General features: G+C 45.1%; 1 protein-coding gene across 6 annotated transcripts in view; it reads right to left on the bottom strand.

Moving 5' to 3' along the window:
* NINL (ninein like) overlaps positions 1 to 27,181 on the bottom strand; it is a 155,538-nt gene that overhangs the window by 5,470 nt on the left and 122,887 nt on the right. For 4 of the 6 annotated variants that reach the window (XM_037493573.2, XM_037493581.2, XM_037493563.2 and 1 more), the window contains 6 exons: positions 26,735 to 27,081; positions 23,914 to 24,987; positions 11,157 to 11,261; positions 9,794 to 9,863; positions 3,024 to 3,182; positions 2,182 to 2,295 (listed from right to left, as the gene is read on the bottom strand). In XM_037493573.2, coding sequence (XP_037349470.1) covers positions 2,182 to 2,295; positions 3,024 to 3,182; positions 9,794 to 9,863; positions 11,157 to 11,261; positions 23,914 to 24,987; positions 26,735 to 27,081 — 1,869 coding nt within the window. The other 2 variants (XM_037493602.2, XM_054695902.1) reach the window with 2 other exon arrangements.

Below are 27,181 nucleotides of genomic sequence, written 5' to 3'. Positions count from 1 at the left end.
GTTTATTCTTTGCTCTCTTGCCACTGCCCCCACCCCCGTCATGACTGTGTCCCCTCGAATCCAGGCTGGATGACAGAATGAGGTGAGAGTGACACTCAAACTCCCAGGCATAGTCCTGAGAAGCTGGCAGTCTGCTCCTCCTAGGGTGCTTGCCGACTGCCACCCTCAGGGCCTTGATGCCACCCCATGAGAACTCCACACTACTCAGGCAGGTGTGGGATGACAGTACCACTGGGCCCCCAGTCCCATTCACGTGTCAGCCTGCAAGCGAGCCCTCAAAGAGGCTCCCTGCCCCCAAGTCATGTCTTCAGATGGCCCCAGTCCTGACTGTTTTGACACCAAGTAAGAAGGGCCCAGTCATGCCATTCAGCCAACAGATCATGAAAGATAATAGCAAAGGGTGCTCTAGGCCACCAAGTCTTGGAGTTATTTGCTACTGCCATAAAGACCCATGCAGGGGTTCTCCAAATGCCTGTGACTCAGGGCTATGCCGGTCCACACCCTGCTTTCTGAGCTCCTGTGAAGTCCCTGAGAGGGACCTACCAGGGCCCCACCTGAGGTGCTCACTGCTTACACCTACCTGTTTGACCTGCTTGGCCGTCACCTTCTGGGCGTTCCTCCTTGGAGCCACCCAGGGATGCACCCACAACAGCAACTTCCTTCCCACACAGCCCACCCTCACAGACACCCAGAGCTTCCTAATTACCCTTGATCTTGTCTAGTTCCTCACACAAACTTCCATCGGTGCGGTTCTGGGGGTCCTTCTCTAAGTCACAGCCCAACAGGACTGCTTTTGTATGTCTCTTCTGCCTGGGCCACAGCTGGGTGCTGGGCCTGGTCCCTGCAGCTCCTGTGCTTGTACTGACAGGCTTTTTCGGCTGGATCTGACCCCTCAGCCCCATAGGTTCAAGCTGGCAAGTTCCTTTCAAACTTAAAGGATCCTTTCAAACTTAAAGATGGAGAGGGGCACCCCCAATATACAGAGGCACATCTAGGAAGACGCTTGCTTGCAGGGGAAGGCTGCAAATCCCCTGGAGACCTGGACAGAACAGCAGTTAGCCCTGTGTCCAGTGCCCAGGCTGACTCCTTGGGCACCCGGAAAGTGACTTCTTACATTGGGCCACCAGGGCCAAGTTCAGCTATGGGGCCAACAGTTGGTCAGGGAAATAGACACAAAGAGGCTCAACAGTGGGAGGTGTGTAGATTAGAGACCCCTTCCCCACCACATTGAGGCCACCTCACCCATCCCCCTCTTTCCTCCCTGTAGGCCTCTGACCCTTTGAGTGCTGTGTCTGAGTTCACCCTGGGTACTCAGCCCTGAGGGCACCTCCCCGACACATACCTGCCACACAGTCTTGAGCATTAACCCCCTCCAGTATCAGGGCACCCTGAGGTCCCTGCTTAGCCTGCCCTGCTCACATTGGTTTGTCCCTTACCATGAGCTCCCTACCTGTGTCTCTGAATCACTCCAGCCTGAGGTGGGGACTGGATAAAAGCAGGAACAGGAAACATGAGAGGTCACAGGGCTTCATTGTGCGCATATAAATAGGTATCAAAGGGAACAAAGAGACTACTCTGCCCCATGGCCTTGGATCTGACATCTCTTCCCCTCCTCAGAAGTCACTCAGTGCTTTCCCTTGGCTCTCCTGTCCCAAGGGCACACCCAAAAGAACTGCCTGCTGACAGACATTCTCTCCTGAGTAAACAAAGGCATACCTCTGCACATGGTTTGCTTAAGATCAACCCAATTCCTGACTAGGTGTGACCAGTCCTGGCTATTACATACCTGGCTATGCCCTCAGGTCAGCCTGTTAACCTCTCTGGGGTGGGCCTGTTAACCTCTGTCAGCTTTAAAATGTGGGACTTTCTGGTGGTGCAGGTGGTTGAGCACTGCACTGTGAAGCTGTCCGTAGCCTCTGCAGCGCGGCCAGCCGGCAAGCATTCCACATGGCGAAGCAGAGCACTCCTGTCTCGCCTGCTGCTCCCCTCAGCAGTGTATTTCAGTTAGTCTGCCTGTTCTGCTCCCTGCTCTGTCTCTGGTGAATCCTCTCACCCTCCCGCGCGTCTGGCCTGTACCCCAGCTCTTATATAAAAATAAATAAATCTTTAAAAAAAAAAAGTAAATTGCACTGACTTTCCTCCCAGGCCAGGGCCCAGCCTCTGGCCATCATGCACACCCACCTGGTCTTGGCTTTCTTCAAGGATCTTTCTCAGCTGTGACTGTGACCACTTTAGACTCTGACATTCCTGATTCACCTGTTCAAGTTCAAGTTCAAGTTTTTGGATTTGGTCACCCTGTTTTAAAAAAAAAATTAGTTTCACAAATATAAAATATATCTCAGCAGCCTGATATGTTTAATGCAGAAACTTCAGAAATTACAGGAAAGCAAAATTTATAAAACTTAAATGATCCACGACCCTAGCAGCTCAAGGACATTCCCGACACCGTGTGGTAGTCTCAGCCTTTCCCTGACATGAGGATTCCTCTTGGCTGGACTCACCCACTCTGTGTGCTCAGCTCATATCACGACTTGAGTATTTCCCCATGACATTAAATATTGTTTAAAAACATGTTTTTTTAATGGTGACATCATAATTTACTGACTCATTAATACTGTTGATAATTCATGCCGATTTCAATTCGGTTTTACTCTTATAAATATCACAGCAATGAAAATACTTCCAGCTCAGCCTTTCCACAATGGTCTGATAAAATTCCCATCATAATTACGAAGCCAGAGCACACGGGCATTCTTAAGACTCTTGATATATATTTTACCAAACTGTCACTGTACCAATTAATCTACCATCACCAGGATTTTATTCCTTTTTTGCTACTTTCTAGATACCAGGAATTTGCAAAGACTGCTTAAAGTCACTTGTTTCCAGGGCTTCCTGTGAAATCCTCACTTTACCTGCAGGTGCCTTCTTGATCTGCTTTTGGTTCCTTGATGCCCCTACCACACCTCCCCCTCCCCTAAGCCCCCACCTCTCAGAGGCCAAGAGATTGTCCTGCCACTCACCTGCAGCTGCTCCTGGTGCCCTTTCTCTTCCAGTCTCTGTGTTAGCAGCTGAATGGTGACTTGATTCTGCTCATTTTGAGCCTGGTGTACAGAGGCCTCCTCTCCCAACTGAAGGACCCTGTGGCTGAGCTGGGACAATTCATCCCTGCATTTCTGACTCTACAGCAAAAAGAGTCAAAAAAAAGATGAAAAGCTTATGTTTTTGAACATGCATTGGTCATGCACACTTGCCCCTCTTTTCCAGGTGGGTGATAACAATGATTTTGTGTTTCTGAGGGTTTGATAAGCAAAAAAAGGCACCCTGAAGTTGTTTCAACTTAGAGTAACTCAAGCTTAACAAGTCCATATATTTTTCTCATCATGGTTTCTTATTTTCTTTGTAAATTGCCACAGAACTGAGGGTGAAGAGGTTTTTCCACCATAGCAAAAGCTCACAGCAATCATGGCTGGTATAGAGTTCTCGTGTTTATTACATTCATTGTGAAAATTAACATTGCTTTTTGATATCAATACACATTTAGCTTGTCCTCTGAGGATAGTCTTGATTTCATTAACTACCAGAAACAAAATCTTCCTTCAACAACTGGGATGAACAAAATAGCTGATATTCTTCTGTTTGTCTTTAGTATTAAAAGGTTTTGTTTGGAAATGATTACAGACTTACGGGGCAGTTTCGAGACTGTTGCAGGGAATATGCAACTTTTACCCAGACCCTAGCTGATGCATCTCCCCCTGCTGTGGTTGGTGCTTGCGCGCACATGCCTGCAAGGGGCTTTGCTGAGTCCCAGGCCGCAATATGTGGTTCCTCAAGAGAGGCTGCAGAATTTCTGACATCAGGATGTGACCCTCGGTGTACCACACACGTTCAGGTTGGGTCAACTGGGCCAGCAGCGACTTTGGAGCACATGTGCTGACCAGGGTCAGGCAGAGCCTTTACTTGTCACATACTCTGGCCTTCTCAGATCAGTGGCTTTTACCACACTGACATTTTTGACAAATATAGCCCGTCACTCTCGCTCCCTTTAACAGTGATTCACTAGGGGTTCCCTGCACCGTAAGTCTGCAATCATTTCCAAACAAAACCTTTTAATACTAAAGATGAACAGAAGAATATCAGCAATTTTGTTCATCCCAGTTGTTGAAGGAAGATTTTGTTTCTGGTAGTTAATGACTATCCTCAGAGGACAAGCTAAATGTGTATTGATATCAAAAAGCAATGTTAATTTTCACAATAAATGTAATAAACACGAGAACTCTATTCCTGGGATTAGACTAAGGTGATGAGCTGCAGCAGATCACGCCTCAGGGACTGCTTTGCCCACTAAGAGCACCGTGTTGGGAGATGCCACCACCGCTGTAATTTTTAACTTGCTATCATCTGGGCTTTATTGCAAAAGTCAAGTTGAGATGTTAGTAGTCGTCTCCTGGGCACATTTTAAAACAAATGGGTATTTGTGCTAAAAGTTTATTCTGAATCTGATCAAGCCTTTGGGCTTAATTTCCAGTTAATAAGAAAAACAATGCACAGAGGACCAGGCTGAATAACACTGTCAGGAAACAGCTGGATAGATCCAGAAGGTGGGGTGACCTAGGACACCATCACCAGGTCTCTTTAAAAAGCCAGTCATGGTGGGGGGAAATCCATGTTCTAGATGAAAAGGACATTTCGCAGCAGGCCCTATATTTGAAAGGTCTTCTCAACAGCATCTTCCATCTCACGTCACCTTTGTGCAGTGAGATCTGGACACTCGCCCACCAAGAGGAGATTCGTCCCTCCTTGTGGCTCTGCAGGGACTTGGTGGGGGTGAAATAGGGTGACTGCCTAGGTGAGGTCAGAGGCTGGCACCTTCCAGGGGGTCCTTAAGATCAGAGGTCATGTCCTGTCTGATTCGTAACCCCCAGCCTCCGAGCACAAGGAAGTCACTGTTTTATGCCAGTAAGTTTGAAACGACATCAATAATTCAATGTAATACATCAATCTTAGCCGGAACCTAGGTTCAACAATTGATCACATAAGACATTTTTGAATAATTAGGGAAATGTGAATATGTTCTGAATAGTGGATAATAATAGGTAGTTAAAATTACATTTCTTAGGTATGAGCAGTACTGTGGTTAGAAGAAGCATTCATTCGTAGGAGATGCCTGCTGAAATATTTTAGGAGTCTCCTATCTATAACTTATCTTCAAATGATTCAGAACATATGCACACCCACACACACAAATATTGACAGACATAAACAAATAACTTAGTACAGATGGCAATGTTAAAAATGCAAATCAGGTTGTGGTATGTGGGTGATCAGTGCACTTTTCAGTGTGTTTAAAGTTTTCCATGGTAAAGACCTGGGGGAAAGAAAACAAATGGCTACCTCTAAGCCATGACAAATGTGTCCTGGAGTGAAGCTGGCAAGAGGAGCAGTGAGGCCCAATCTGGGCCCAGAAAGGGCCAGATGGCTCATTTACATAAAAAGCTGGTCCTCAGACAAACGGAGTCTAAACTTTTCATCTCCATGGAAATGAACACCCGGGATTGGGAGCCAAGACAAGCCAGCAGTCTCTAGGCAAAAACCTCTCAGCGGTCCTGTGAGGGAAGGGAGAGCACTGCCTTGGAGACCCAGGAACTGAGCAGAGAAGTGAAAGGTGGCATAAACACTTCTACAGCGAGTTCAGCAAGGTGGCAGGATGCAGAAACCCCCTGCAGGAACATGCAGAACCCCCCTGTCATTCTATGCACTATCAGTGAACATGCAGAAACCTCAATCAAAGACATAATACTCTTTCTGGTTCCTGGTCTGGCTTACGAAGTGCTTGGAAGTCATCACTCCCATTCTGCCAACAAGAAAAAAAGCTGAGTCACCTGAAAATCCATTGAGAACTGAGGTCACAGGGCAAATCAAGGCTCTGAAAATTAGAGAGCGAGCCAAAGAGAATCCCAGCTGGCCAAGAGCACACAGCTGGTGCCTGCAACAGAAAGGGAAGCCTGGGCTGTAAGGGCCAATGCAGGAGCTGAATTGGACCGGCTGCACTTAAAGCACCCTGGCAGTCAGTCTTCCTGAGTCCGTCTCATCGGGTTCTCCTAATACTCGAAGTTCTCATCATTTATTTATTAGTTTTTTAGATTTATTTATGCATATAAGAACTGAGGTACAGGCCAGTTACCTGTATGGTACAAGTGTGTGTGTGTGTGTGTGTGTGTGTGTGTGTGAGAGAGAGAGAGAGAGAGAGAGACAGAGAGACAGAGAGACAGAGAGATAGAAAGAGGATTCACCAGAAACAGAGGGGGGAACAGAACAGGCAGACTGACTGAAATACACTGCTGAGGGGAGCAGCGGGCAAGACAGGAGACTTCTGCTACACTATGTGGGTAGCTTCCTGACTGGCCTGGATCCAACTCATGCTGCAGAGGCTGCTGATAGCTTCATAGTGCTGTGCTTAATCCCTTGTGCCACCAGGGAGGCCCCCAGTTCTTGTAGTTTAAATCAGAGAAGAACCCCCTCATTTCCAGTCCCCAAGGCAATACTATCCTCTTCCCTTACAGTCAGAAGGTGGAAAAGGGAATGCTATGGCCTGAATTGTGTCCCCCCAGATTCACAAGATGAAGACCTCCCCTCAGGTGAGGGGGTTTTTAGCAGGCAATTACAGTTAAATGAGGCGCCAGGATGGAGTCCTAATCTGATAGGTGGCCTTATAAGGAGAAAATGAAGAGCAACACCCCTCTCCCAAAGCAAGCCACCTTGGTGGGGAGGAGGGGTTGGAAGAGGGCTGGCAAGGGACAGGGGCTGGGGGTGGGTGGGCGTGGGGAGTGGGGAAGGGGGGCTGCTAGCTGAAAAGAGCGCCTCTACCAGGAGTCAAATCACAAACACTTCTATGTTGGACTTGGCGCCAAACTGTGAGGAATAAATCTCTGTCGTTCAAGCCCCAAGCTGTGGTGTTGTGCCTGGCAGCCTGAGCAGGTAAGGCAGGGATGGCTTTGAAGTGAGGGGGAGCACCGGGGTAAATACTTTAGCTGAGCACAACCAACACGAGAGAAGGGGACAGCCAACGCTAGTCTCTCTGGCCTTTCTGTCTTGGTACACATCTAGGGGAATGGCTAAAAGAAAATACAGTGACAACACCCAATGCCTGCAGGGTGCTGCATCAGGCTAGGAAAAAATGGATTGGGCACACACTCCTGGTGGGGATGTGAACTGTTCCAGCCTCTCTGGATAAGAGTTTTGCAGCTTCTTATATAACAAAACATGTAACTACCATACAGCTCAGCAATGGCACTTTTGGACATTAACCCTGGTGAAACTCAAGTTCATACAAAAACTTTCACAGGAATGTTCATAGCAGATGTATTTATATTAGCTAAAAACTGGAATCAGTTCAGATGTCCTTTAAAAGGCGAACAAAAGGTGTGACGCCAGTACCACAGAATAACATTCAGCATGAAAAGAAGCTAAGGGTTGATATAGCAACACTTGGGTGAATGTCCAGGAAATTCCGACAGGTAAGAAAAGTCAATCCGAAAGGTTACATTCTATATGATTCCTTTTATAGAATAGTTTGAAATGACACAATTTTAGAAATGAAGGGCAGCTTAGTGGCTGACAAGGTTTGGGTTGGGAGTAGGTGGGCAGAAGAAGTGGGGTATGATTATAAAAAAGCAACATGAAAATTGAAATTGTTTGGTGGTAGTTGAATATATGAACCAACATGGGCAAGCTATGGAACTTCATATACATATTTAACATGGGGAAATCTAAACTAGGTCCATGGATTTTATTAATGTCCACAGCTTTGTTATACTTGTTAGGTTATAGGCTGATTTATGGCCTCCCCTCCCCCACAAGTCATATGTTTATTTGAAGCCCTAACCTCTAATACCTCAGAATCTAACTGTATTTGGAGATAGGGTCTTTAAAGGGATAAAAAGAGGTCATGAGTGAACGCTAATCCACTATGACTGGTGTCCTAATAAGAAGAGTTTAGGACCCAGATGTGTGCAGAGGAAATCCCAGGTGAAGACAGAGCACAGGGCAGCGACACACTAAGGAGAGAGGCCTCGGAAGGAACTGACTCAGCCTATGCCTTGATCTCCTGGTTGCCAACACTGAGGAATAAATGTCTAAATGTCTCTTGTTTACGTCTTTCAGTCAAAGGCATTCTGTTATAGTGGCCTGTGTAGACTACTACAGATATTATTCTATAGTTTTGCAAAATGTTAAATTGAGGAAAACTGGACAAAGTAAATATATAAAGGACTGTGATTATCAATAACAATTTCAATTAAAAATAAAATGTAATATATCCCAGCTTTGGTGTTTGATCCTTAATACTTCAGTCTAAAAGTCATTATGTGAGGCCGAGTATGAAGATATCTATGCCTGGGGATGGGGGAGGTGGGGGGAACAGTGTGAGTGTCAGTGCAGAGACATAGTGGGAAGGGCAGTTATACCTGGGGTAAAGGGAAACTGATCCCATAATAAGCAAATATACTGAAGAAGATGGAAACCAGGCTTCTAACAGTTAGAGTTACAAATACAGAAAGGGAGAAACTAGAATTATGCCTGTGATGTTGGGTGGAGAAATGACTGACTCCAGGACTGGACAAGGCAAGTTATCAGTTGAACCTGGAACGTCTTGGGATACCAGAAAGTAAGGGAGTGCTTCAAGAGTGATCAGGGCCTGCCCAAAGGGCGCAGAAAGCACATTGAAGGGGTTCTCATTGGCAAAATCTGGGAGCATCAAATAAGTACTGATGGTAACATAACTCAATGAATAAAACAGCAATCTGTGATTGTAAAATAATGCTATAAATGAGGAAATGGACAGGAGAAAATTCCTCCTTCTACTAGAACCAATTAATAAATATAATGAATTTTAAAAATGATGGGCTTAGTCACCAATTAGCCACCTCCATAGTAATAATCAACTTCACCAAGAAACACAATATGCTAAATTAAATGAATGAGAGTTTGATGAAGAACAAGACACTTATCAGAATGTCAAAGTAACTTCCCATAAAATACTCATTAGTTATAAAGGGAAAAGTAACTTAACTGTGAGAACGCCACCTAGCCAAGAGTCAACCTTACAAGTAATGGGTCAAATCATGGCATCCCCAGGCCGGATGAAATGAGAACATAGCATCATTTCTTGATCTTCCTGCCAAAGACACATCATCTAAATCTAACAAGGAAACATCACACAAACCAAGTTAAAGTACTTCCCAAAGAATAATCACTTGTGATCTTCAAAAGTGCCTCGGTCCTAGACATCAAGAAAAGACTGATTGAAGGAGATTAAATGCCATGATTCTGATACTGAATATGGTAACGCCCTGATTTTGGGGGTGTGGTGGGGGGCTGATGGGTCAGCAACTCACTCTCATATCTCAAAAAAATTCAGTCCTGGGCCTCCCCGGTGGCGCAGCGGTTGAGTGCTGGGTTGCGAAGCTGCCCACTGCCTCTGCAGCACCGGTTTGATCCCCGGCTGCTCCCCAGCCACCGGAGGAGGGTCCCACATAGCACGCGGACCCCTCCTGCCGTGCCCGCTGCTCCCCTCAACAGTGTACTTCGGTCCTGCTGCCTGCTCTGCTCCACGCTCTGGCTCTGGTGAATTCTCTCACCCTCCCACGCTTCTGACTGTACCCAGTGCTTGTATAAATAAATAGATAAATCTTGAAAAAAAAAAAAAACAATTGTTTAAAAAAAAAAAATTCTGTCCTTCAAGTAATGAGAAAAGGAAGTGGCGCTAGCTTCATGCCAGGTGTCTATACTTAACCTGTTTCTTGAGTTCTTCCACTGCAGAGCAGGCCTTTTCCTTGTCTGTCCTTAAAACATCAATTTCCAGCCTGTTGAAGAAGCAAAATTTACAATATCACTCTGACCAAGCAGTTTGTCTTTTCTCAGTCACGGGCTATCACAATAGCAGCAGCTTGGATCTGAGCCTGAGCCACACAGACTCTCACGCCTGTTCCTGGCAGCCTGCAGCCACTGCTGTCAAGTTCTCTACCACTGTCGCTGCCGCTGCTGCCACTGACCATGATAGTCCTAGTCCCATCCTGCTCCATGGAACCAGAGGAAACGCTCTCCGTGACATTCCTCAATTGCACGCATTAATATTTTTCAGCACAAAGCACAACTATTCACACCCAACAGTAAAGACCAAAATGGCCTTAAATCCTCCGAGATCTATTGTCACAGGAGTCCTGTCAACAAACATTGGGAACAAAGAGTTTCCAGAGGGAGAAATTTTTAGATTCCAGAATTCCTGTAATGTAACAGCAATAATTTGTTAGCTGCTTGCTCTAGATACCATATTTTAATCACTATGGCAATTCTATCAAATCAGTACCATATTTTCAGCATTTTACAGTTGAGCTCATCTGGGCTCATCTTCGTATTTGGGGTGGATATAGAGAGAGGATGAGGCCACAGTAGTGAAAACAGAAATACTGTGTATTCCTTCATCCTCCCCATCACACCTTATATTCCCAGCACACACTCTCTCTCCTGCCATGGTGCTTATTCACCCCTGTTCCTCTCCCTCTAGCTCTCATGGACAGGCAGGTAGGTATACCCCAGGTCCCCTTCTGCCTCAATCCTCAGGTCTCCACACCCCTCCCTCTTTTATCCACACTTCCCACCACTGACATCAACAGAACAGTAGTGAAACTTGGAGAAAAGCGCAGCAGAAACTCATTAGGACGTAAACTGATTCCTCTTGCCCAAGAAAGTCTCAAAAGCACCGCTTAATCCAGAAAAAGTGCTGCATCTCCCACCCCAAACATAACATGGGCTATTTCTTCAGGGGTGAGAAGTGCTTGCAGATGGACTTCAGAGACCAGCAGCCTGTGCTGAAGCGGGCACTGCGGTGTTGGCTGTATCAGTTTGCAAACACTCTTATAATGCTGAGGCCGAGAGCCCGGGGATGGATGTGGCTGTCACATCTGGAAGGAGCCTTTCCATGCCAGTCAAGGAGAGTCAGAGGTCAGCACCGCTCTCCCAATTAAGGACTTCTAGAATACAGGGCTAATGTGTAAACACTCCCCACTTCTTATAGCAATACCATCTATGCTTATTTCATAAAGAGCAAAGCGTGTTGCAGACCTAGTCTGGGTGGTACCACTGAGTATGGGCCTCACCTCTGTGTATTGTTCATCCTTTCTGCAGCTTCAAGGTCTTGCTGAATCCTCCCCAGCTCATTTTTCAACAACGTGTTTTCTTCAGAAAGTCTCTCAAACTCTGTTCTGCATGAAAGATTGATAAAGAAGTATGGGAGATCAGGAGCTATCCACCTTGGCGTTCCACAGATATCTGGAGCTGAAGTCAAAGCAATCTTGTGGTCTCCATCTCTCTTCCCTAGATGATGGTGCAGGGCACAGAACACAAAGCTTTCTTAACTTCTAAAACAGTCCCACTGGTGACATACATCTGAGGAGGTGTGAACTTATTCCCCTAAATCACATGCAGTGTTGAAAATCAATGTTACCTCAACTTACTTATTTTGCATAGAAGAACTGGGGTACAGGCCAGAGGTGCAGGGGATGAGAGGAATTACCAGAGACAGAGTAGGGAGCAGAACAGGCAGATTTACTGAAATACACTGCTAAGGGGAGCAGCAAGGGGATGACAGGAGTGGTCTGCTGCTGCCATCTTGGTTAGCTCCCTGGCAGGGGGTCGAACTCATACTGCAGTGGCTAGTGATAGATTGATAGTGCTAAGACTTAAACCCTGCACCACCAGGGAAGCCCTTATTACCTCAATTAAAAAAAAACAACTGATTTCCCAAGTGGAAATCAGCAAGTTTCATCAAAAACTTGGATGAAAATGGCTTAAATGTTAGTTTAAGACTCAGACAAATGAGTTTCTGGCAGAATGGCACTAAGTCACCCATATTTTACTGATTTGGACAATCAGATTAAGTAGAGGTAATTTGTTGACATAGAGTTCCCACATGCTGTATCTAGAACAGAGTTATAGTTTTATTATTAACTATTGTCTATTTTCATCTTGTATATTTTTCTTTTCCTTCTTATAAAACATAAGCTATACTTCATCTTCTAATTTCAAACATGTATCTTAATTGTTCTAAGTGAATTTAAATATAATCATTTTGTATAATAAATAAGATGGTCACACCTCAACAATTCACTAATGTATTCAGACTTGGTTCTGTTCACTTTCTGTGGACAGTTGACCTGTCCTGCAGGTATGGGTGTGCCTGTAGCTGATACCAATGTATGATGCTGGGTTAGCTCTCAGGTTACTGCAAGGACATTCACCCCAGCAGAATTGAAAAACACAAGGAATCAGAGGGCAAAATGCACAAACAACTGCTTCACCACCCTATGCTCCAAAGAGAAACTAAGGAAGACTGCCACATCAGTTTATGAAAAGAACTCATGTGAGGTGGATCCTTAATGGGAAAAATGCAGTATGAACAGCTACTAAACAAATGAAGTCAGCCTGGAGTTGCTTGTACTTTCTGGAAATTCCTACAGAGTCTCTGCTTAGTTAACACCATCAGTGAGTGACAGATGAGCAATTTACCAATAAAGATCACTCATGAGGCAGCTTTGAATCCATAACTGCTGCCCAGAGAATTTATCTGTAATACACACTGGTCTGGTTGACACTTATTCCCCCCAATAGGTCTCTATCTGGAATCAGCTTCTGATTTTTTTCAATGTAAAAACACTCAGAGTCAGGCACATAATCTCATTTATGTTTTCTTTATATAGTATACTTATAGTATCAGTAAAGTAACTCTTTCATAAGCATAAATATGACTTAATTTTATTTCACAAGAAACTAAAGACAAATAGAAATAAAAGTCATGGGAATTATAAAATCAGTGAAAGGTTTCCAGCAGGAGAATGAAACACATGTCTGTGTTTGGAAACTCTTATTCTGGCTCCAGGATGGAAAACAAATTGAGTGAAGGCAAGGGTGTGTGTGTGTGCATGTGCATGTGTGTGCGTGTGTGTAGTTCTATTTCCAGTTCAGAGAAGCTGAAGATTGCCCTACCCCACCCCCAGTGGGGTGTCCTACCCCACCCCCATATTCACTGAGAACTAGCACCTTGTAAAGCTTATCATACAATACGTGATTGTCCTCACGGAAGTAATGGAAACCTCCATGGGCCCAAATAAGAGAAAAACCTGGAAGCTGAAAACAAAGCTGTGAGCATTAAGCAACACAAAGATAGGGTTACCCTGGGCAATAACTCACAATACTGCCATCAACAGTGAGAAGAGACTGTACTGTGGACATGGGCATTACACCAGTACTCTGGAGGGAGGTTAAAATGGTCCCAGATTAACAGGCTTCTAATTTTCTTCACATGCATTACACTTCCTTTCTGCAGAGAGCATGCTCTAGTATGGTTCCTAGGACTCCCAAAGATCAACACTACATAAACATGAGCTCACAAGATCACCAAGACATACCTGAAAAAAAGCCACTCATGACAGTCAGCAGAAGCAAAAAACAAAAGTATTAAGATCCTGTAGGAATCTTAGATATGATTTCCAGACACGAGCTTTAGATAAATATTATGAAATATTTACATAAATAAAAGATGGGAATTAAAAAATGAACCAGCAATAAGAAACTATCAAAAATGATCAGACAGGGCCAAATAGAATTTTTAGGGAAAAAAAAAATGTCAGTGTCAAAATAAAAATCACTGAGTGGGTTACATAGCAGATTAGACACAGCTGAAGAAAGAATCACTGACTGGGAAAACAGATGTGAAAAGGGTCCATATAATATGACATGGAAAAGAAGATGGGAAATCTGAAAGGGATGCTGAGAAATGCAAGAAAAATGAAAAGATCTAATAACATCGTTACTTCTAAGTTGAGAGGATGGTTAAAGGAGAGGTAATGTTACAAGGATAATGGCTAAGAGTTTTTCATAAGACACAAATCTACACACTCAAGGGGCACAATTTTTCTAAATAGGATAAATAAAAAGAAAACCACATCTATGGTCTACAACCCAATCATACCATTCTTAAGCACATCCCAACATAAATGCCTCAAGAACTTTCTTAGAGCTACTATTTATGATAGCTAAAAAGTAGAAACTACTCAAATGTCCATCCACAATGAATGCATGAATGAACTGGGAGCACACTACAGAGCACCCCACAGTAATACTGATGACTGAACTATAACAACGAACAACAATATGGATGACTCACAAACATGAGTCAAGAAAGCCAGACACAGAGCGTATACACTGCATGATTCTTTTATATAAAGTAGAAAACCCAGCAAAATTAACCTATGTTAGGGGGCGGAGCAACATGGCGGCGAGGAGACGCTGCGAGTAAGATCTCCCATTAAAAAAAGTGAATAGGGAGGAAAAGCGGCAGGTCCCAGTGAGAACTGGGACACGGAAGATAAACGGGTGACGCCAGCGAACTGCCCGAAGAAGAAAGTGGCCATAAAAGAGGACTAGAAGGGAGGGAAGCGCAGAACCCTGCTCCCCTCCCCCGCCCACAGAGGCGGCACTCTCCGACCGGCAGAGAGGAGGAAACAACAAACCAAAACGGCCCACAAGAACAAACGACGCAGCAAGCGGGACCGTGAGTGGAAAGGAACTATTGCAGCCACCACACCCCGTGAACGGGAGCTGAGGCGAACCCTGCAGGATTCGCCGCGGCGGCGAGCGAACGGCTCCGGGCGCCATTAGAGAAGAACAAAGACCCCGGGAGACACGCACACAGCCCGGGCTGCCGGTAAGCTGGCGCGGAAACGCGGCGCGCTCGGCGCGCTTGAAAAGCAAGTGCAGACCTGGATCGCGGCTGCCCAGGTCCCCGCGCCTGCGACCTAGGCTTGCGGGGAGACGACCTAGGCTTGTGGGGAGACGCGCGGAGGTCCTCACTGAGGTGAAGGTCCCTCCCTGAGTGAGCAGGAACCAGGCGCCCAGGCACGGGAGCGGTGCAAAAGGCGCCATTCCCGCGCCACTGAACTGGGCTACAGCCCGCGTCCTGGAACTGAGGGCTTTGAACTGAGACCCGGGGCACGAAAATTCGGGGCGTGGTTTCTCCACGACGGTGGGGCACAAGGCAGACACAGCACCCCAAAGCTGTTGAGGTGTACCCTACCATTCCCGCTCTGTTCTCTGTCCCACGGGGTGGGGGGAGGCGAAAAACAGCCCCCCAAGGACAATAGGAGAGATCTCTGGCGCCACCTAGCGACCAGGAAAAAAAAGTCACTAACACCCTATAAAACAGGACATTTCTTAAGACTGCTTGAAAAGGGCAGAAGGTTTCTGGAGGACCCAGTGGCCAGCCGGGAAGCTATTCCACGCCAGGCCCCTTCCGACCAGCAGTCTGAGCCCACAGAGGGAGCAGGCACCCACGTCCGGGGCAGACCGGGTGCGCAGAAGAGTGTGCCTGAAACCGGAGGCGCAGGGACTGCATCCCGCTTCGCCATTTGAGAACAGGGACATTTCTTCAGTAAAAACTGCCTAAAACCAGCAGAAAGCTCCCCCAGAAGACAGAGATGGCTCCTGGAAGAGCCAGAGGGGAGCGGAGAAGTTCACCCAAGATGTCAGTCAGTCCGAGCAACACAGTGTCCCAACACATACGACAAATTAGAAAACAGACAGTAGGGAGTAGAAGAACCACACGCAACCTAAAAACTCCTCAGGAAAGAAGCACACCACAAAAAGAAAACCACTCCCCAGATTGCAACGACAGCAACTTGGAAGAACTTCTGAGCCTTCCAGAAAGAGAATTTAAAATTGCCATGATTAAAAAAGTGATAGATCAGAAGAAGGAAATTGAGTCCCTAAAGAGGGAAGTAAGAGAAATGCAGGAGATCAAAGAATTAATGGAGGAACTAAAGAACTCTGGGAAAAGCAATGAAAGCAGAATAGATGAAATGGAAGAACGAATAAGTAATCTTGAAGACACAGAAATAAAAAGAACCAAAACAGAAAAGGAAAGAGAAGTACGAAGGAAAAAGAATGAAGAAAGACTTCGGGAACTATCTGACTCCATGAGGAAAGGAAATATAAGAGTTATAGGAATTCCAGAAGGAGAGGAGAGAGATGTAGGAACAGAGAAAATATTCATGGATATAATTGAAGAGAACTTCCCAAATGAGAAGAAGGAGCTGAAAATTGATATACAAGAAGCAAGAAGAACACCAAACTTCCACGACGAAAGGAAAAACACAGCAAGACACATAATAGTAAAGCTCCCAAGAATCCAGGACAAGGAAAAAATAATGAAGCTGACAAGAGGGAAGAAACAGATAACATTCAAAGGAAAACCAATCAGGCTGACATCAGACTTCTCTGAAGAAACATTACGGGCAAGGAGAGAGTGGAGGGACATAGTCAACAGACTCCAAGAAAACAGATGCCAACCAAGAATACTCTATCCCGCAAAGCTCTCTTTCCTCCATGAAGAAAGAATATGGACCTTCCCAGACAAAGAGAAACTCCGGAATTTCATTGCGACTAAACCCCCACTCCAAAAAATACTACAAGGAATCCTAAAGCCAGAACCTCAGAGGGACGAATAACAACGAAAGAAGACCAAAAAAAAAAAAGTTATTAAAAGAATAAATAAATAAAATCAAAGGAAAGACAAACATAATGGCAAATACAGATGCTAACATATCAATATTAACTCTAAATGTAAATGGACTAAACTCTTCAATAAAAAGACACAGAGTTGCAGCCTGGATTAAGAAACAAAACCCAACCTTTTGCTGTCTCCAGGAAACACATTTAGCTACAAAAGATAAAAATAGGCTCAAAGTCAAAGGATGGAAAACAATCCTACAAGCAAATGGGCCAAAAAAGAAAGCAGGAACAGCTATACTTATATCAGATAAAACAGACTTCAAACTCAAAAAAATAAAAAGAGACCCCAATGGTCACTACATTATGATTAAGGGGACAATACTTCAAGAAGAAATAACACTCATTAACATATACTCACCAAACGAAAGAGCACCAAAATATATCAGACAACTGTTGTCCTCTCTGAAAACAGACATCAGAGAAAACACATATGTAGTGGGAGACTTCAACACACCACTATCAACAATGGATAGATCAACAAGACAAAAAATAAGTAAAGAAACTAAAGCTCTAAATAAGGACCTAGAGCATTTGGGCTTAACAGACATCTATAGAACACTAAACCCAAAAAAAACGGAGTACACATTTTTCTCAAGCGCACACGGATCATTCTCCAGGATCGATCACATACTGGGGCACAAGACAAACATCAACAGATACACCAAGATTGAAATCATACCAACCATCTTTTCTGACCACGAAGGCATCAAACTAGAAATAAATCATAAAAAGAAGGCAAGGAACTATCCTACCTCATGGAGATTAAAAGCCACATTACTGGAAGACCACTGGACTAACGAGGAGATCAAAGAAGAAATTAAAAAATTCTTTGAATTGAATGACAAGGAGGACACCAATATCCTAAATGTATGGGATGCAGCAAAAGCAGTAATAAGAGGAAAATATATAGCAATAGAAGCTCACATCAAGAAACAAGAAAGAACTCAAAGAAACAACCTAATCTCGAAGCTCAAAGATCTAGAAAAAGAACAACAAAAAAACCCCAGAACCAGTAGAAGAAAAGAAATAATAAAAACCAAAGCAGAAATAAATGAAATTGAAACTAAAAAAACAATCCAAAAGATCAATGAAACCAAGAGCTGGTTCTTTGAAAAAATCAATAAAATAGACAAACCCCTAGCCAGGCTCACAAAGGAAAAAGGGAGAAAGCACAAATACACAGAATCATAAATGAAAGAGGAGAAATCACAACGGACACAGCAGAAATCAAAAGAATAATCAGTAACTACTATGAACAGTTATATGGAAACAAGTTCAACAATCTAGAGGAGATGGACAAATTCCTACAACTCTACAATCACCCAAAGCTAGATAAAGAAGAAATAGAACACCTAAACAGACCAATTACAAGCAGCGAAATTGAAATGGTAATTAAAAACCTCAAAAAAAAAACAAAAGCCAGCCCCAAAAACAAAAGCCCAGGACCTGATGGATTTACAAATGAATTCTACCAAAGATTCAGAGACGAATTAGTGCCTATCCTTCACAAACTCTTCCAAAAAATTGAGAAGGAAGGGACAATACCAAACACGTTCTATGAAGCCAATATTACACTAATACCAAAACCGAATAAGGACAACACAAAAAAGGAAAACTATAGGCCAATCTCCCTAATGAACACTGATGCAAAAATCCTCAATAAAATTTTAGCTATCAGAATCCAACAATGTATCCATAAGATAATTCACCACGACCAAGTTGGATTCATTCCAGGGGCACAAGGATGGTTTAACATCCGAAAATCAATCAACGTTATCCAACACATCAACAAAAAGAAATATAAAAACCATATGATAATATCAATAGATGCTGAGAAAGCTTTCGACAAAGTGCAACACCCATTCATGATAAAAGCCCTTGAAATTCTTGGGATACAAGGAACATACCTCAACATCATAAAGGCCATCTATGACAAGCCAACAGCCAGTATCATTCTCAATGGTGAAAAGCTGAAAGCAATTCCATTAAGATCTGGAACAAGACAAGGATGTCCACTCTCACCACTGCTTTTCAATATAATACTGGAAGTCCTAGCCAGAGCAATAAGACAAGAGAAAGACATCCAAGGAATCCAAATAGGAAAAGAAGAAGTCAAACTATCACTATTTGCAGATGATATGATAATATACGTAGAGAACCCCAAAATCTCCACAGAAAAACTAATTCAACTCATCAATCAATTCAGTAAAGTGGCAGGATACAAAATCAACACGCAAAAGTCAGTAGCCTTCCTATACACAAACAATAAATCTGAAGAAGAAGAAATAAAAAAAACCACCCCTTTTATTATCGAAACAAAAAAAATCAAATATTTGGGAATAAATCTAACAAAAGAGGTAAAGGACCTATACAAAGAAAACTATAAAACACTGTTAAAAGAAATAGAAGAAGACACAAAGAAATGGAAAGACATCCCCTGCTCATGGATTGGAAGAATAAACATTATTAAAATGGCCATCCTACCAAAAGCAATATACAGATTCAATGCTATTCCAATCAAAATCTCAATGGCATTCTTCAAAGAAATAGAACAATTATTGATGAAATTCATATGGAATCACCAAAAACCCCGAATAGCCAAAGCTCTACTGAAAAAAAAAGAAGGAAATGGAGGCATCACACTCCCAGACTTCAAACTATACTACAAAGCCATAATCATCAAAACTGCATGGTATTGGAACAAGAACAGACATACAGACCAATGGAATCGAATAGAAAATCCAGAAATAAACCCACAGATTTATGGTCAACTAATCTTTGACAAAGGAGCAAAGACTATGCATTGGAGCAAAGAAAGTTTGTTCAATAAATGGTGCTGGGAAAACTGGGTCGCTACACGCAAAAGAATGAAGCTTGACCACTACCTCACACCATACACAAAAATCAACTCAAAATGGATTAAAGAACTAGACATAAGACCTGAAACCATAAAATACATAGAAGGAAATATAGGCGAAACACTACGGGATTTGCACATCAAAGACATCTTTACAGACACATCACCCAAAGCAGTGATAGTGAAGAGAAAGATAAACAGCTGGGACTACATCAAATTAAAGAGCTTCTGCACAGCAAAAGAGACAATAACAAAAACAAAGAGAAACCCCACCAACTGGGAGAACATTTTTGCACCCAACACTAATGATAAAGGACTGATCACAAAAATCTGCAAAGAGCTGATGAGACTCAGCAACAACAAAGAAAATAATCCAGTCAAAAAATGGGCAGAAGAGCTAAAAAGAAACTTCTCTGAAGAGGAAATGCAAATGGCCAACAGACATATGAAAAAATGTTCAACATCACTTGTAATCAGGGAAATGCAAATCAAAACTACCATGAGATACCATCTCACACCAGTGAGAATGGCACATATTAAAAAAACTAGCAACAACAAATGTTGGCGAGGATGTGGAGAAAAAGGAACTCTTGTGCACTGTTGGTGGGAGTGCAAACTGGTCCAACCACTATGGAGAGCTGTGTGGAGATTTCTGGACCTACTAAACATAGAGCTTCCATATGATCCAGCAATTCCACTCCTAGGTATTTACCCAAAGGACACAGAAACATCAATTCCAAAGAGCACCTGCACTCCTATGTTTATAGCAGCACTGTTTACAATAGCTAAGCTTTGGAAACAGCCCAAATGCCCAAAAATAGATGACTGGATCAAGAAGATGTGGTACATATATACCATGGAATATTACTCAGCATTCAAAAAAGATAAACACATGCAATTTGCAGCAACATGGATGGCACTGGAAGGGATCATGCTCAGCGAAATAAGCCAAAAGAAAAAGAAAAATACCGGATGGTCTCACTCATAGCAGGAATCTAGAAAACTTAAATAAGGGACCAGGAAAATGAATATAAGAAAGTGAAAATCAAAATCAACAAAAAACTATGAACCAGAGACACTTTTTGGGGGTGGGGGGCGGGAGGGGAAGGATTGGGGTCAGAATGGGGCGTTTGCAATTGTATGGGGGAATATAAAAATAAAATTTAATATTTAAAAAAAAAAAAAAAAATTAACCTATGTTGTTAGAAGTCAGAATAATGGTTCTCCCTAAGGGGCTTAAGGAGTGCTATTTCTTGTTCTGGGTGCTAGTAAAAGGTGTGTTCAAATTGTTGAAGTTCTTCTAATTGTACATGCACAAATATTTTTCCAACACTTCAGTGAAAAATTAAAAAGTATACATATATGGGCCTCCCCTGGTGGCGCAGTGGTTGAGCGCTGGGCTGCAAAGCTGCCTGCAGCCTCTGCAGCGCCGGTTTGATCCCCGGCCACTGGCGAGGGTCCCACATGGCGACCCTCCAAACAGCTTTCCATAGTGGCCGGACCAGTTTACATTCCATGTGAGAAAAAGAATTATTAATAATAAAAAAAGAATTTCTAAAGGATTTATTAAGAAAGATAGAAAATGTTCCTCTAAGGAAAACGTTTTATTGGATACAAGGAATAATAAGGAGCTACCTAAAGGATAAGCTGAGGAGGATGCAATATCATCAGATAGTAATTGCACCTAAAATGTTTCAGCTGAATGTAATCATGGGGAAATCAGGCACCCAAACTGCAGACCATTTTGCGAAATATCTGGCCTTGATTCTTCAAAAAAGCCAAGGTTCGAACTCCTAGAAACAACACAATTATCAAAACTGACTCATGAAGAAGTAGAAAAACTGAATAGTCCTGTGGATTGCCTCAGCAATTGAATACTTCACAACAAAGATAAGCCCAGAGCAAATGGTTTCCCTGAGTCAATCATTTCTACACCTTCCCTTAGCTTTTATCACACATGTATATGGTTTGCATGGGAGGGTCTAAGTTTCGTCATCTATAAAATTTGGTAGTGTATCTCTCCCCCATACCGGTAATAGGGGACTATGGAGGAGGGGAAGGGCACCACACCTCATATAGGAATCTGCACACACACACACACACACCCAGCATAGGCTGCACCACACATGGTATGACTAATGACCTGTTTTCTTTAAAACTCTTGCATTAAACTGACATTCCTGGCCCAATGAAGCCTGAAGGAGTGCTGGACATGGACACCATCAGATATTAAGCAGGCTCAGCAGGCCAGGATGTAGCAATGCCAAGATAATGGTGAGGCTGATACCAAGTTTTGGGGACTGAACATGACAATTAAAAAAACATCAACTGTGTGATGGGCTGGTAGCTTATGACTGTCTTTGTTTAACTTGATATAAAAAGGCCAGCTTGAGACAGGATGGCAGAATGGTTTCTTCAGGGAGTTATGTCTGCTGTTCTTTCAGATCGCTGGCCAGTTTCTGAATAAACTGCTTCTTACAGATTCAATTCCTGTCTCTGCTTGTTGGCCCTCTGTAGTGACAGGCAGCACCCCAACCCACCAATTCTGTTATCAATGGGACAAGCACAAAACCTCCCCCATGAGACTGAAAGCCCCTAACAACTGCTCTGCTCCCAGCTGCAACCCCCAGCTCACTGGCACACTCAGAAGGTACCCAGTAAACACTGTCAAGTGAGGGAAGACCCCTCTGAGACTTGAGCTGAGACTTCAGTTGTGGGGCCTGCAGACCAGGAGAAGCAGAGAGAGGACAAGGGCAACGTGCCAGGACAGGGGTCAGTGGGAGGTAGGTCACTCTGGCTGGGGTAAGAATTTGGATAGCAGAAGTCTGGACACCTGTGTGTGTCCATGGAGAAGCAGCCAAGAAGGATACAATTGAACACTTCACGACAAAGAAAAGCCAGGAGCAAGTGGTTTCTCTGAAGTCTACCAAATATTATGGAACAACCCCCATGCTGGGGCTGAGACCAGCCTGGTCGTGGGGGGGTCACTATGGGATCAATCACCTGGATCATAACAACATAATGACATGTTCACCTCTAGTTTACCACACCCTTTTTTGAGGTCAGGCACTATTTCTGCTTCATGGATGAGGAATTTAGAAATCAGGCCATCATAGACAGGTTCTGCATCACCCAGGGATACCCACATAAGTGGCAGGAGAATAAGGCAAAGTCTGGATAGTGATAAACAGCCCCTTTAGCATAGTCAGCTCTGGTAGGAGCTCTTGCTGAAGGGTACCCAGGGGCTATCAGCTAGGCAAATATTTTCTTTCTTTTTTTCTTTTTTGTGTAGAAGAACTGGGGTATAGGCCAGAGGTGCAAGGGGTGAGACAATTCACCAGAGGCAGAGCGGGGAGCAGAACAGGCAGAATGACTAAGACACTGCTGAGGAGAGCAGCGGGCAAGTCAGGAGAAGTCTGCTGCACCATGTGGGTAGCTCCCTGGCTGGGGATTGAACTCGTGCGGCAGAGGCTGTGGACAGCTTCACAGGTTGTATCTTAACCCCTTGGGCCACCAGGGAGACTCCTATTTTATTTATTAACTTGGGTCATGCACTGACATTTATTCTTTCTGCTTTATCATAAATAGCACAATTTTGTTTTCAAAAAAGCAACTTGACCATAGCCACTGGAGATGGAATGCAGGTCTCACCACAGGCCTATGAACACACTCTGGGACAGACCTGTGTCTTCTGTGAGCCAGTATCACCCACATGGACAAGTGACATGATGCCTCACAAAGACTCCCTGTCCACAGGGAATGGGTCAAGGGACAGTTGGAGGAGCACTGGCATGTGACATGCAAGTGTCCCCAACACCTCACCTGAGGAGCTGTGAGAGGAGCCCCCAAGGCAAAACTCTAAGACTCTGGAGAAGACTCTAGAATTCTGGGCTTCTGAGATGCCATGTGCACCAGCCTTAGTCTCCAGAGAGCTGGGAGGAGGCAGGCCTGCCGCACACTTGGGCGCCCTTTGCATCCTCAGAGATTGACACCTCCAGGCTGCCCCCACCTCATTTTCCCTCTAAGATAACAGAAAGGTCCTTTACACAAACACCCCAACAGCACAGACACTGTAGTTCATGCATAGTGCCTGGCATACATACAGGCGCGGAGAAGTAGGTCCCACTCAGTCACCAGAAAGAGGCCTCAACAACCCAATGGAAGTGGGGCCTCCATGGAATGTCTTCATCTTGTGAGAACAGCAAGAACTTCCTACCTCAGGATAAGGGCAGGAGACACCAGAGCCAGTTGAGCTGCTCAGATAGGTCCATCTCTCCCCCATCCCTGGGTGCCTGGTGACTGAGTCAGGGCTGGGCTTAAGACCTAAGGGTCATGTAATACCCACAGCAGCAACTGTGAGCCTGGGGTGGAGCCAGTAGTGGGAGAGCTGAGAGAGTCTGGCTTTGCACTCTAAGAATGGGGGAACACCAAACCTGTTGTTCTCTCTCGAATCTGCTTCTTTCTCAAGAGCTCGAACGATATCTTCCAGCTGCAGAAGTTTGGTTTTCATGTCATTCCTGTCTCTCTCCAGTACCGCTTTGGACTCTTCTTCCCTCCAGGCGTTGAGCTGTTCCTGCCCAGCTGTCCTGGGGTCAGCGAGCCTTGGGCTGGAGAGTGTGGAGCCCCTTCTGGTGGTCTCGTGCCACAGCCCCTGGTGCAGGGTGCTCTCTCCCAGCACCTGGTTGCCCTCAGGGGCCAGCTCCCCACTCTGGAGAACAACCTGGTGCCTTTCAGCCTGCCTTGCTGGGTTCAGCCCGGGCTCCACCTTCTGTGGCTGAGAAGGCATGGCATCACCTAAGAGCATCTCCTGGGCTTCAGGCTGGCTCAGGTTGTCTGGGCTGCCAGCACAAGGCTCCAGTTCCTCCAAAACCACTCTTTTGTGCACTCCAGGTGGGTGCACCTGTGACCTCTCTTTAGGATCAGAAGCCACCTGCTTGGCCTCAAGCATACTCTGACTGTTTTCCCTGAGGTTAAGGCTTTCAGAGGGTCCGTTGGATGCCAGGGCATCGCTGCACCCAGCTTGCCCACAACCAGGTCCATTGCTGGATTCCCACTGGGCCAAGAGGTGCTCCCTCCTGCCTGCATGGAGTGTCACAGGGCCATTTATACTCTCTTGCTCAGCATCCACCACCACTGTCCTATCATTCAAGAGGGCCTGTAGCCTCTGTGCTTCCCAGGTGAGCCTTTCTACTTGCTCCTTCCAGTCAAGTTCTAACTTCTCCTTCTCAAGGGCAAAGACCTTGCAAAGCTGTGCCTGCTCTTCACTCATCAGCTCCTGCAGCCTTAGCTGCTGCCGTTCACAGCGAGTGAAGATCTCCTTCTCCCTCTCTTCCCTTTGCCCCCTCTCCAGGTCCAGCTGCTCTGTCACTGCTCTCACTTGCAGCAGGTGTCTCCGCAGCAACTCTTCTTTCTCTCGCTGATGTTGTAGAGACACATTTTTACAGTGGGCAGATTGCTGGGCTTCCATCCACAAGAGCTTTCGGTTCAGCTCAACTTCTGCCTCTTTCCTACAGAAACAGAAGGCAACACAGACACCGCGGTCTGCAGCCCCAAACCCCAACCCATGCCTTAGGTTGGAGAAGGTGGTGTGGGCCTTTCTTGTTCTGGCTGTGGGACTCCTCTCTGCTCGGCTTGCCTGATCTATCCTTTCTCACCACACGCGCGCTCCCAGGCTTCCATCCATGCCCTTGGTCCCTGCACAGGGGATCTGCCCTCAAGGAGGTTAGGTGCTACCTATGAAAGCCAGCACAAAAGTCACTCACGCATGTGACTATTTAAATGTAAACTGATTATAATTAAATAGAACTAAAACCCAGCCTCTAAGTTATAGAGGCCACATATCAATGCTCAGCAACAACATGTGGCTGGCACCTGCTGTAATGGACAAAGCAGATGCAGAAAACACCCCTCGCTGCAGAAGGCTGTAAGGACAGCTCTGGTCTGAGTCAAATTACCCTTGAAAACCCCGTACATTGCTGGAATCAGGGTGCTGGCCTTAGCAGTCCCAGAAAGATGAAGTTGCAGTTGCCATGAGGGATGGATGTGGAGCCCAGGCTTGGGACAGCATGTTCTTTGCTCCTGACCAGTGCAGGCTTGAGCAAGGAACACACTGTGGATGCATATCCCTCCCCACTGAGGAGTCAGGAGCTGGAATAGTGGGGCTTGCTAGAGACCAGATGCCTGGGGCACCAGAACGCTCAGGGGGACAGGAGAGGTCAGCCTTCACCTAGCCCTCTGCAGGCCCAGGGGAGTGTGGAGGGAGCTTTGTCTTATCCCTTATACAGCTCTAGGGTTTAAGAGAAAAAACTTAAAGCTCAGGGGATGGACTCAACTTAAAAATAGTTTCTTAATCTATGCTCTAGAGTGTTACAGTCAGTTTCTGCAAGCTCCTGGGTCACCTGCTGGTGTCAGCCTGGAGTGGAGGGGAGGGCAGGAGGCATGAGTTCAGACTGCGGGTTTCAGTCTTTCCCAGTACATTCTGGTGCTCACACTACCCCCAGAGGGCACAGCCCCCATGGGAAGGTGACTGGGGTCTGCTCTGGCAGGGTCACATCCACTTAGCTCCAGCATTATAACCCAACCAAAGTGAAGCACCCTAGATGAGGAGCACAGGTTTGCAGTGACCTGGGGCTGTGCTCTCCTGGCTGGTGAGCCCTTCGCCCACTAAGAAAAAATCCTTCTCATGGGAAAGGGAGGTGCTGACAGGGAGGAGAGTGGCATCTGCAGTAACTAGTTACTGACTAAGTCATACCCGCTGGACAAAGAAAGGGCACATGGGTATTTCTCATATAACTAGGATGCCATTAGACACAAAACATCATAGATTGGTTTTCAAAAAAAGCCCTTTCTTTCCTTATACATTTTAGCCTTTTCAAGAACCTCACTAATTCAAATTAATCATTTTCCCATTTTTTAGGGATTGAGGTCTTTAATCCATCTCTCCGCCCCATCCCACCCCATCCTGGGAAATCAGGATACTGGACAGTGAAGAACACGCTGCCCTATGCTACCAAGTGAGTGAGACAAATGTAAAGAACACGAGTTCTACAAAGCAAGCTGCTTCATGGCCTAAGCTCTACTTACTATCCATGTTTAGTTTAGAGTAAAAATTGCTTCACAAGGACTTATTCTTCCAGGGCTCATCCACCACCACCCAAGTATCATGACAGGGCAGGCTGCCTAGATCCAATTCAAATTTTGGTTCTTGCCCAGAAACCCTAGGTGTGAGGTCCCAAAAGAAAACGCCATCCGGACCTGATCTGCAGCAGCTCACTGTGATGCTTCTGCTGCAGCTGCTCCTCCAGTTGCTCCTTCTCGCGAGCCAGCCTCCGGGCCAGGCCAGACAGTGCCTGGGTGCAGCGCTGCTCCATCTCTGCCTTCTGTAGCTCCAGCTTCCTCTCCAGCTCGGGGTCTAGGGCCCTGCTCTGGAGCTGCTCTTGCAGGTCTTGGATGACCTCCTGAGCTTTCTGGTAGAGCGTCTCCACATCTGCTTTCTGATCCTCCAGCACACGGACCTCCAGCCTGAAAGCTTGCTCCATTTCTTTCCTTTCCTTCACAAAGTCCCTCTTCATCACCTCCAGTTCCCTTTCATAGTAATTCACCTGAGAAGAGGAAGGTAAGCGTCGTCAGCCAGGAGGGCCCCAACCCACTTACCTGATGACATAACATGGAATAGGAAGCTGCCAGACACAAGCTTCAAAG

The sequence above is a fragment of the Talpa occidentalis genome, unplaced genomic scaffold, assembly GCF_014898055.3.
Source record: "Talpa occidentalis isolate TD23 unplaced genomic scaffold, MPIMG_talOcc4v2.1 talOcc4.10, whole genome shotgun sequence".
Taxonomy (NCBI): domain Eukaryota; kingdom Metazoa; phylum Chordata; class Mammalia; order Eulipotyphla; family Talpidae; genus Talpa; species Talpa occidentalis.
Note: the sequence above shows the minus strand (reverse complement) of the source record. Positions and strands in the feature narration are given on the sequence as shown.